This window comes from Pagrus pagrus (genome assembly GCF_965226575.1).
Source record: "Pagrus pagrus genome assembly, chromosome: 10".
Taxonomy (NCBI): Eukaryota; Metazoa; Chordata; class Actinopteri; order Spariformes; family Sparidae; genus Pagrus; species Pagrus pagrus.
The window spans coordinates 24,210,543-24,223,042 of NC_140194.1; the positions used below are offsets into that span (position 1 = coordinate 24,210,543).

The 12,500-nt window shown below is 42.7% G+C and overlaps 1 protein-coding gene across 2 annotated transcripts in view; it reads left to right on the forward strand.

Annotated features, from left to right (window-relative positions):
* The window catches only part of znf423 (zinc finger protein 423), a 152,440-nt gene that overhangs the window by 131,577 nt on the left and 8,363 nt on the right, over positions 1-12,500 (forward strand). For both annotated transcript variants that reach the window (XM_084364532.1, XM_084364533.1), the window contains 2 exons: positions 3,957-4,088; positions 6,540-6,655. In XM_084364532.1, the coding sequence (XP_084220658.1) occupies positions 3,957-4,088; positions 6,540-6,655 (248 nt within the window). The remainder of the gene's footprint in view (positions 1-3,956; positions 4,089-6,539; positions 6,656-12,500) is intronic.

Sequence of the window (12,500 nt, forward strand, 5' to 3'; positions counted from 1 at the left end):
GTGTGCATGCTCCTTTAAAATGAATGACCACGGTATCTCCGTAAACACAATTTAAAGCAATTCTCCATAGAGACATATCGTAATCCCTAAATGTGCTTTGATGTGCTGAAAAAAGCAGAAAAAGTTCATTTGCTGTTGTGTGGTAACAAACTCAGAGTCCTAACCTTCACCCTGCCTCTCTCCCTCTTCTCATCTCTCTCTCCCCTGTGTTCTCTGTCCCAGCATAGGCCTCCCTGGGTTGTGTGTGTGTGTGTGTGTGTGTGTGTGTGTGTGTGTGTGTGTGTGTGTGTGTGTGTGTGTGTGTGTGAGCGCTGGTGGATCAAATGCACTCTGTGAGACAAAGCGTAACGGCAGGATGCTCTACGACTCTGTCATCTCACTATGGGTCACATGCACACACACACATGCTCACACACGGCCCAGGTCTCAGAGGGGGACAGCATACAGAGACTGCGGTCCCCACACACACTGATCAAAACAATGTATTTGTCAGAAAAGAGAACTCTTTCATGGGACACACACACGCACACACACACACACACACACACACACACACACACACACACACACACACACACACACAGAGGCGTTGGAGGCCTCTCTCCATGCCCTTGTTCCGGACAGCCCAATTATCGCTCTGCACCTCACTGTTTTCCCTTCTATTCTCTCTCTCTCCCTCTCTCTCTCTCTGTCTTTCTTTCTCTTTCGCTCTCTCACTATAGTTTTGTCTTTTCTTTTTTTCCACTCATCCTAATAATTGATTGACTGTTAATTAGCTTCTGAAGTTTATTTTGTAAGACACTGATGGCTTCGTTGACGTCATCTGTGTGTGGTGTCACAGACACATGCTTGCACTGACAGGGGAAATAAATTATTATATGCAGGTGCACACAAAACAAACAAAATTTTGTTGGTGCTGATTATATTTTATAGACACTTCGACAACAATTCTGATAATTGATAAATTGTTCACGTACATTCTTAGGGAACATTTCCAGAGTGCCAAATGTGAGGGTTTGTTACTTGAAAGTTGAATATTTTTGAGTTTTGAAATGTTGGTTCTTCAACAAAAGCAATCTGAAGATGTTACCTTGGGCTCTAAAAATTGGGATGGACCTAAAGTTTAATGAAATAATGACAGTAATTATTAGTTGCAGCCCTATTTGACATGGCTTGTCAATAAAAAAAACCCAATATAATTTTATAATTGACAACAATAGAGGAGAAGACTGTTGATAATTCTCTTATAAATCAAGTATGAGTAAGGTATCAGTCAATGATTATGATAGTGACATTATGTGCTTCAGTTTCACTTCCTTTAATAGAAACCGCTCTAACCACATTTACAGTATATAAATGCCATTAACTGGTCTGTGTGCACTTTTTCTGTTCCTAATTGCAGTCACTCTGTCACATACATCATATTTCAGAGCAGTGTGGATGTCTAAGATCATGGGCTGTGGGTAATAGGCACATAATTGTGTACATGTAAAGGTAGCCAATGTTTGACCACATTCTCTGATCCTGGCAGCGTGGGAGAGTGCAAGCCAACTTCTAAAGACAGCGTTGCCCCTACTGAGGGCATGAGCTTTTAAGGTGCCTTCTACAGAGACCCAAAACACACACACACACATACACACACTGAGATCACTGAAGCGTAGGCATTACTTACTTATTCACTCTCTGTCTCTATTTCTGTATTTCTCTTTCCTGTAGCATTTTTTTTTTTTTTTCTTTTTTCAGTTGAAACAATTATTTTCTCTTTTGGAAAATGTCATGGTGTAATGAAAGTAAACCTTCACTAAGACAAGGAATGCTTTTGTGATGATTGAAATATGAAATATGACAATTGATTAAGCTGGTAGTGCTGTACACGCCTTCGTCTCTCTCCCTCTTTCTCTCAGTGTGTCTCGCTCCATGTGACTCTCTCCTGCTGTTTCAATCTCCTAGTAAATGATAATGAACCTCTATCTGTCTCGGTGTGTCTCGGACACACTGGCGCCCCACACAACCTAGCAGCCTTTGAGGTTTGTGTGTGTGTCTGTGTGTGTGAACAAGGGATGTTTGGGGACCAGGACCATGGGGCATACCATCTCATCCATATAAGCCCATGTGGCACCCACCACACACACACACTCCCCCACAGCTATTGAGACGGGATTAGGGCACCCTCGTGTCGGCCTTTGAGGCAAAGAGAGATAGGAATCTTTGTGTGTGTGTGTGTGTGTGTGTGTGTGTGTTAGTCAGTATGGGTGTCATGGATGTATGATTGAAGACGTTATTAACCCCACGATCCCCCGCAGCCCTGCAGCTGAAGTTGTGCAGACTGTTTAAATGTGTGTGTGTGTGTGTGTCCATACACACTTACAGGGCATGAGATAAGTGACAAAAAAGGAAGAAGACACAGACTGTCTATCTCTGAGTCAGTATGTGTATGCATGTTTGTGTGTGTTAATGTGTGTGCATGTGTGTGTGTGCAACTCCACAAGGGGTTACAGATTGGCCCGCAGAAGACACCATCTGATCTCTCCGGGCTGCACACTCCTATGGTGTGCATGTGTGTGTGTGGCCCCACGTGTGTGTGTGTGTGTGTGTGTGTGTGTGTGTGTGTATGTTTATGCGTGTGTGTGTATATGTGTGTGTGTGTGTGTGTGTGTGTGTGTGTGTGTGTGGGCGACTGGGGCATTGGTCCTGTATGGTACAATGGTGATAAGGACAACAGGCGGGAGACTTGATCGTCAAGGGGTGCGTGTGTGTGTTTGTACGTGTGTGTGTTTATGACGCCCACCTTTCATCTGGCCTTTCACCGTGGGTGCTGTGATGTCACTCACACCTTCTGAAAATAGACACATATACACACACAAACACACATAAACATTGGTATAATCCCAAGTGAGAATAAGGAGGAAGGATGGAGGCTGTGTTGTGGACAGTCTCTTGTGTGTTTCAGCTCTCTTAGCCTCTCATTGGTCACTTATGTTGAAGCAGTGCTTGTATGATAGTGACTTATGATCTAATGACAAAGTGTGGTATGTAAAATCATTTAGCTACTGTATACACCAGTAGGCCTTACAAATTGATCAGAGAAATTGATTATAAGAGTATCCATATGGAAGTATGACAATGTCTGATAGAGCATAGACACTCCTGATGGTAAAGAGACATTCACAGACTAAAGAAAAGGGGGAAGTATGTGGAGAGAGGTAACAAGGGGTGAGGGGCCTGAATTGGAGCCCACACAAATTAATCAGCAAGTGATGACCCAAGAGGGATGATAAGGGGACATGGAGGGAGGAATGGGCAACGTGAGGGATGGATGAGTGACTGCAGTGGGGGGAAGGAGGATAACGAGGACAGAGGGAGGGAAAGAAGGATGGCTATAGGAAGGGAAGATCATCCACAGCCCCGGTGGGGAGGACAGGCAATTACCAGTTGGGGCAGACGTGGCACTGGGATTGGTGTGTGTGAGTGTTGGGGGAGTGTTCAAGGGAGAAGGAAAAATGAAAGGAGAGCATGCAGCAGGGGAGGGGAACTGATCTGGAGCGGAGCTTTAAAATCCTTGTTTGTCAAACTAAATGAAAATGCATTCCAATAAACGTTTGAGTTAAAGAATTCAACTTATCAAAAAAAAAGTTTGGGAATCACTCTTCAAATGTGACAGAGTGGATACTGGGTACTGGCTACACGTCACCTCTATTGATATTCCTGTCACTGCCGTATGATCACAAGCACATTTAATCTTATCTGTGTCTGCTGCTCTTCTGTTTTATCTGTATAGTTTTCTGACAAATCAGTATGATATATATACAACTGTCTGAGTGTGTCTGTCAGTTTCTGAAAGTGCATAAGACATCTGCCACGAGTGTTGTATTAATGTTCTAAAATGATGTCATATGTTCCTGTTTTTCGTGTTGTTTAACCCGGCCTACACATGCGTGTCTGTCTCCTATTTGCAGAGGAGGGCATCAATCACGAGTGCAAGCTGTGTAACCAGATGTTTGATTCACCTGCCAAGCTGCTCTGCCACCTGATAGAGCACAGCTTTGAAGGCATGGGAGGTACCTTCAAGTGTCCCGTCTGCTTCACAGGTGAGAGACAGACACACACATGCCCGCACAAACACAAAAACACACAGTCACCTTCAAGGACAGGAGCACAGATAACTCCTACTCACTGGAGTCCAATCTGCTTTGCATTTTATAATGGACATAGGGACATGATGATACATAGAGTACACACACGCGTAAGAACATAAACATACTTCTACTAAACAACAGGGACATAAAATTAGCCTGAATAATCACATAGACTCACTCTAGTATACCGTAAGAAACTAGTCTGTGTGTATTTTACATCACTATGTACAGTATCACCAATGAACTGACCAAGAGCTGTTTGCTTTGTGTTTTAACTGCTCAGTAAGTTTGTTAACTATGTTCATAAATTTGGCCAAAAACACACCTTGTGTTTTGGGTTTTTTCACCCCTGGTTCTGTTTCAACAACAGCAGTTGAGCCACGTTTGAAGGCTTGTTGTCAATGACGGAGCCTATCGTAACTAGAAACCAACGTGGTACCAAATTACATAGTAACAACCAGGTGAACTTGCAAGGTTTTATGAAACAAAGGCATAAAAAGGGCAACATTAAATTTCACAACCAATGCGTTTACAGGAAGGACATAATACCAGAGGACACCTCTCTCTCTCTGTTTCTTTGCAGAACATGTGCGATTGTTATTAAACAGGAGGTGTAGAGCAGGAGAGATTGCCATCTACTTAATCCATTTTGAAAAAAATAAAGGAAAAAAATGCTAAAATAGGTTGCCACATATACCTGGACAGCCTGTGCAGGTAAAGTCTCCATGTGGGAAACAGTGACATATTTTGGTAAAAATTTAATATTCTAGCTGGAATCAAGGTTTGCTCTTAAATCTTCCCTGCAATCAGCTCCAGTACATGTTAGGGCTCAGAAATGGCTCTCTCTGGGTTACCTGCACCATGATACATAGAGTCGATGTGCTCTAATGGCTGTGCAGTTTTTGGTTTTGGCTAAACCGTAAGATCACATTCAGAATATTCATTGTTTTAACATGTCTAACTGTGGGGGTTACACTCCAGCAGGGTGCTGCTGCTAAAGAAGCACTGACAAAATTCTGTGTGTGCAAAAGTTCATGAAGTATTTTATATCGGTGAAATCCACTAGAGGACCCAAACAGAATGCTGAATGACCAAATTAGACCTGTGGTGTTCAGAGTTTACCAGAAACTAAGCCTGCACCTTGGCTTTCTCCCTCCCCATACACTCTCTCTCTCTCTCAGCCCTCCCTCTCTCCCTCGCTGTCACTTCATCGCTCTCTTTCCCTCGCTCAGTTGTTGAGTTTGTGTTGTGTTGTGTAGCCCTCCCCCTCCCCCCCAGGTACACAGCAACGCTTTAAACTTTAACTCTATTCCTTGGTGGCTTATGAATTAGTAAGATGGGCACCACTCCTATGGGGAGGCTTAATAATTCAACACATACACACTCACAGCGAAAACCAAAAGTTTACTGAAACAAAGGCGAGCAAAAGAAGGAGAAAAAGTGTACGAGACAACCCTGGAACGGAAGTTAAAAAAAGAAGCGATAATTTATTGATAAATATCACAAGGTCTCCTGAGGACAGCTCTTCCTGTTTTCTCTCATTCTTTCTCTCGCTCCCTTTTGTCTTTTCTTGCTATCCCATATGCTCCCTCATTTAAACTCAACCCTTAATTTGCTTTGTGTGTGTTTGTTGGGTTACTTGTTGTTGGGGTCTGGTTGTTAACAGTAAATCAGGCTCGGCTCCAGTTAATTCTGAATCTGCAGTTCCGTAAACAAAGCTACATGAACTGTAGTAAGGCATGGGGATTGGATCACAGTTATCCAAACTAATACTGATTCACAATATTATCCTGATAATTGCAACTGGTACCATTATTGATACTGCGGAAAGTTAGTATTGAAACAGTTTGAAAATCAGAATCAGAATCAGAATCGTTTTTATACTGTAAACTGTATGTTATTGAGCTAGACAGCTTTCTCAAGTCACTGATGCGAGGACATTCACAATTATCCCGATAATCTACAATCAACTTATCCTTTTCATCCTGATCCACAAAATACATCTTCTTTCCTCCCATCTTTAACTGTATTCTCAATCCTTTAGTTATCTTCCACTGAGGGATACAGGATCAGTTTTCTCCAAAGCTTGGATGAAATCATTCAAATATTGCAATGGCACTGCAAGGCATCTGGCAAATATTATGATAACCAATCCAACTTGAATCTTGAAACTGCTGAAAATTATGTTGGCTTGAATTCGGCACCATACTACGGGCTCAGCAACAGACACGCCCATAACAGTTCAGAGTCTTCTGTTATTTTGCCTAATAGGAAAATCTCAACTGGAAGGTCCACTTGAGCTGATTGCCGAGTTGTTGGTCCGTGGAATTTTCTTAAGTGTCTTCTGTCTTCATTGCTGATTGAAACACTGTCTAACTTTTGCTGTATTTTTTCCTTTCCCAGTGTTTGTGCAGGCCAACAAGCTCCAGCAGCACATTTTTGCCGTCCACGGTCAAGAAGACAAGATCTATGACTGTTCCCAGTGTCCGCAGAAGTTCTTCTTTCAGACAGAACTACAGGTAGGTCTCTTTAACTCTATCTCTGTATTGACCTTCACCTGACTGTCTGTCTGTGTACAGTCTTTGTCTGGCATAAACTGGTAAATCATTGTGTGCAGGAGAGGAGAAAGTTAACTCTAAACCCACACAGGACAGTTTCTGGCAACCACCTGAGCAGACCTCCTCATTTCCTCCACACCCTCACTCTCTGTCATCACACCCTCCCTCCCTTCATCCTAGGTTTCCACCCATCCGTCAATATACAGTAACCTTCCCAGTACCTGCTTCCATACTCCCTCCCAGCTACTGTACATCATTTCACAGAATCCCTCTATTTATGGTTGTATTTCTCCCTCTTTCATTTCCTCTGTCCCTCTCTTTCCATCTCTCCTCATGAGGCCTGAGCAGGGTTCTGGCAAGCGTCATGTCATTAGGGTCCAGACACATTTGTGTGTGTGTGTGCATGGGTGTGCATATGAAAGAAAGGATATAAGTCACCCAAGAGTAGGTCCTGGGCCAGCTGTGGCCAGATCTCTGATGATGTACAGTAAACCTTCCTGTCCTCCTCTATTGCTTCTCCTCCGTGTCTCTTGTAGCCCTTTGGCACCAGACTAGTGACCTGCAAAATCTGCAGGTCAAATATCAGCCCTGTCAAGGGGGAAATCTGTAACTTTCCTCTGCTGCTGCCAGAGGCGTATGATAAAGATGGCATAGTTGTTGTGGAAGATTGTATGAAAGCCTGCAGCTTATTTCAATTCACAACAAAACTTCAAAAGAAAAATTCAGCAGCTCTTAAAGAAATGATACTTCTGGGTTTAGGATTAATTTTGATGCTTAGAAATACCAACATATGTTTAATGTATTGCTTCCAGTATGTGGCTCTGTTTTGAGGATGACTTATTGACACTGTCAACCTGGACAGGTGCCACCCTGCAAGCCATAGAAAGCTGATCAACATGTCTCAATAGCAAAGTAGTTGGAGAATATCTTCATCTATAATACATTCTCTGGGTTGTGTATTTTACAGTTCAACTACACAGATGAAAACCTGAATAATTTATTATTAGAGAAACAAAAAAATAAAATCCAGACAAATACAATCTGCAGTCTGTCTTTAAGTGGAGTCTGCAAAAGCACCACAGCCCATCACCGTGCTCACAGGATGTCCCATGTTCTTTCAGGCATTTCTTTCAGCAGATGGACCAAGGTTAGCACGCTATAATGTTCCCGATTTGTGTTTCATAAAAGTTGTCTAGAAGATGAACTATCCTAATCTCTCTTTCCATTCATTTTTTTTGTTCTCTTTGACTATTTCTGTTCAACAAGCTCAACTCTTTGGCCATGACCTTGCAGTCTTAAACTCTATAAGGTCCATCTTAGAAGGACACAGTTGAGTTTGCAGCCAGTAATATTGATGCCTTTTTAGTTGATAAGAGTCTTGTACAAAGTACCCAAAGGTCACACTTGAGTAAAAGTAAAGATATTGTGTTAAAATTTTACTTCGGTGAAAGTGAAAGTCATCCTTCAATAGTACTCAAGTTAAAGTCTTAAAGTATCTGATATAAAATGTACCTAAGTATCAAAAGTACATGTAAAAGTAAATTATACATTTTTACATATATGTATATTCTTTATACTAGTGGTTCACTGATTGATGAATAAAATAAAAAAACACTGATTCCAATAGTGAATATAGACAGATGCTGTACGTAAAAGTAACTGCTGAAAAGTAACTGGTAACTAAAGATATCAAAAAAATGAAGTGGAGTAAATAGTACAATGTTGGCCCCAAAAATAGTAGTGGAGTGGAGGTATAAAATATCCAAAAATGAAAATACTCAAGTAAAGTATAAGTACCTCAAGTACAGCACCTGATTAAATGTACTTAGTTACATTCCATCACTGGTAGTGACAAGAGGTGTTTACTCCATAATAAGAGCTGTATTCAATTATTGCATAGTTAGAAGAGTGGTTGGTGTGTAGGCTGAGATTTAGTCAAGGGAAGTCAGAAAAAGACAGAAATCCTATTTAAGTTTAAATTCTACCAGGGATTATCTACAATTACAAAGGCCTGCAGCAGCCACCACACACACACACACACACACACACACACACACACTCTCTCTCTCTCTCTCTCTCTCTCTCTCTCACTCACACACACACACACACACACACACACACACACAAAGTGGCAGTGATGTAGGGCCGGAGGTGGTGGGCATATGGCTGGCCAGTCCATTTAACAGCAGGGTGACTGCTGGACCCTGTCGGTTAATGTCCACACACAGGCAACACTCACACCTCACACACTCCCACTCACCTCCACACACCTCTGCATGCCCACACAAAAACACCCTCACTCCTCTTTTATATACCACTCCATCCAAGATGACACTTCTGCTGTTGTCTGACCAGGTCTCAACACCTTTATAGACTGATGAATTGTGGAACTATAGAAATTAGTGGATAGATCAGTGTTGTTAGGTTTGGATTTCAAAGATCTCGCTCTGTTTTCTTCATACTATTGTCTACATCTAATTCTGCCTCATATCAAGCTGATGGGAGAATTTGAGAGGGATATCTGCAGGGGAGAAGTTTAGATAGCTTGACATGACTCTTTACAAATATACAGTAAACTGAGCTGAGTTCGGTCAGTTCAGATGAGTTTCACTCTGTTGTTTTCATTCCAGCTAAGTTGAGCTCAGTGCAACTTTTTTTCCCTCCCTCAGCTCCTTGCACTTCTTTCTCTTTGGCCACTGCGCTGTGGCTATATCCATCTTGTTACTCTTTGGTCCTGGCCCAAGTGTGTCTGTGTGTGCGTGAAAACTTGCAGCCCGAGCCCGACCTGCCACAGCTCCATCGCCCCATGGGAGGGCTCTCTAAGTGGGCTAGACAGAAAGGCTGACCGGGGGAGATGGAGAGCTACAACCGCGGAGGTTAATGCCACTGCTAGCTGTTATCACATGTGTGTGTGTTAGAGTTTGTGTGTGTGTGTGTGTGTGTGTGTGTGTGTGTGTGTGTGTGTGTGTGTGTGTGTGTGTGTGTGTGTGTGTGTGTGTGTGTGTGTGTGTGTGTGTGTGTGTGTGTGTGTGTGTGTGTGTGTGTGTGTGTGCGTGTGTGCGTGCATCTGCCAGAGAAAGTGGAATAGGGTAATTTGTGTGCGTTTTAATGAGGTACGGATGGATGAAGAAGGCTGGTTGGCCAGCTAGAAAAGGCTTTGGCCTCTTTCAACCCCTCAGAGGGGCCATATGATGTCCGGCTCACTCCCTCTTTCTCTCCCTCACACAGACCCAAGGGTCACTGCCGCATGGACACGTCTCTGCATCATCCTCTCTCCCTCCTGATTGCACTCTTTCCTTCTCTCTGCATACAAAGACTTTCACTTTTTTCTCAATCACTTGCTTTCATCTCTCTATCCATCCCCTACACATGCAGACCACCAATTTCACTCTCTCTCTCTTCCCGTCTCTCTCCCACCTCTTATTCTGTCTTCCTCCCTTTCTCCGACTCCCCCCCTCTGTCCCAGAAGAACCAGCCCCTATGCATATTTTAGCCCCTCTCCTCTCTTCCTCTCTTCTGTGCCTCTCCCCAGTGCCCCATAAATAGTGCAGACGTAAGCTGGTAAATAAGAGATGTTTTGGTGTGTGTCTGCGAGTTATGTGTATGTGTGTGTGTGTGTGTGTGTGTAAATAAGAAATGCCGTGGCCCTGATCAGTGAGGTCCTTCTGGATCTCGCTCTGCCTTTACTCCCAGACTTCACATAAGGCTCTCCTCATTCTCTCTGTTTTTGTTTCTTTCTTTCTTTAGCATTTAGCACAATGGTACAAACTGTTTTGTTATTGTTTTTATAATGTCAGTTTTTCACCAACATTGACATTCATACAAAATTACAACATGTACTGTTTTGTTGTCTTTGGAGACTGTGTTTCCCTCCTCCAAAAGTGCACCTAGTTTGAAACAGTCCTGCAGCTCTGTGTCAGCTCCAACTCTCTCCCGTCTTACATTCCCTGACAGGCATCTTGATTCTCACCTTCTCTTTAAGCCTCTAGGGGGTGCTATACTGCAGCTTCTGCCCTCAATGCTTCCTCATATCCCTTGTTGCATCCATCACTCTTACACTCCTCCCCAATCACCCCACTTTTTTTTCTACCTTTGCGTCTTGTGCTACACAATTTCCTTTAGCGCTACTAAATATTTAAACACTACTAGATGGGTGGATTGCTGGTCAGATGAATAAATGGATGCATGTGTGGATGGATGGATGGATGCGGGGGTTCCTTTCGTTTGTTTATGTGTTAATCCCCTCTGCCACATCTTCCTCCTTTCCTCTTGCCCCAGCGGTGTTGAATATTTGAGAGTTGTGCGTGCACACAATCGGGGTCAATCAAGCTGTTCTCAGAGGAAAATAAGGTCCCAGAACACTGTTTGAAGCTAGAAAGGTGGCAGGGTCCGCCAAATATAAACAAAGTCAAACAGTATGGAATTGTGTTGTCCTTTAAGGTCAGTTTGTTTATTCAGTTTATTCAGTCATGAAAACAAAGAGAGTTTGTTTATTTAGTTTGTTTTGGCATAAAAAATCACTCAGTGAAGATCTTTCTCTTCTGGTTAAAATTTCTTCCCTAAAACTACACAGTGCACCTTTAGCCTTTTAAACATTGTTCGACCACTCCCCAACAACGAGCTATTATATCAGTAACATGTTATTCATTTGTATGCAGTCAGTATGAAGCAGTTACTGAATGTTGTCCACACCTGGAAACTGAAAGAAATATTTAAAATGTTTCCCCTGCAGCGAAAGTAACGAGTGTGTGTGTGTGTCTGTGTGTGCAGGTGTGTGTGTGTGTCTGAGAAACGAGCTGTGTTTAGTAGTCTGTCTGTGAATAATGTTGTCTTTGTCTTTGTCTGAATCTAAGAGCCTCACTGTCTCCCTCTAACTGAATTATGGAAAGGTGTGGATGTGGTTGAACTGGCAATAGGATTTATTTTTGTGTGTGTGTGTGTGTGTGTTTGTGTGTGTGCGCGCGCGTGTGTGTGTGTGTTCACCATTGTCTGGGTGCTGCAGTCAGTTGTGAGTGTTGTGTCAAGTCATAGTGTGTACTCTATGATCCATGTCTCCCATGGCTCCGTGTGTGTATGTGCGTGTGTGTATGAATTTGATCCGTAGATCCCTGTGGCGTTCCAGGGGAGCACACTCAGCTGCCCCACCACTCACTGGGAGACTCTCTGTTATTAGAATGGGGACCTGGGACACGTACACACACACTCACACATACACATACTCTTGCCTCCCTGAATCCCTGGACTTGAAGTTATTTGCAGCAGGGGAAGGAGAGACAGAAACAAAAAGAGATTCAAAACAAAAGAGAGGATAGCGAGACAGAGACTGTAAGCCAGTCAGCCTGACCTGATACAACAACTACTAAGATTTCTAGTATTTGTAGAAGTTCTGCTTACACAGCATATATAGAAAAACTGAATTTTGGAAGCAAATGTTTAAAAAATTCTGCCAAGCAAAAGAAACAACCAACAACAATGTGTTTTGAAAGATGTAAAAGGTAATTCTGCCGTTGTACCTAACTGCCTTTAGTCATTGCAGACTTTTTTTCACCCGTCTGACCACCTGAGGAAAAATTGCATCCAAATTGTTTCTGTGGCTGTTAACACTGTTGGGATTTTTGCAGTGTTCATTGCAAAGCATATTCTCTTCATGCTGGATTTGGATAAAAGAAAGAAAATATGATATTTATATGCATGTGTCCACATGTGTGTGTGTGTGTTTGCATTTATGCCTTTAGGAACTTAGCACCTGAAAACGGTGAAAAACGATACACAGTGGGTCTCTGTGAGGAAGGTGGCAGAGGTACAA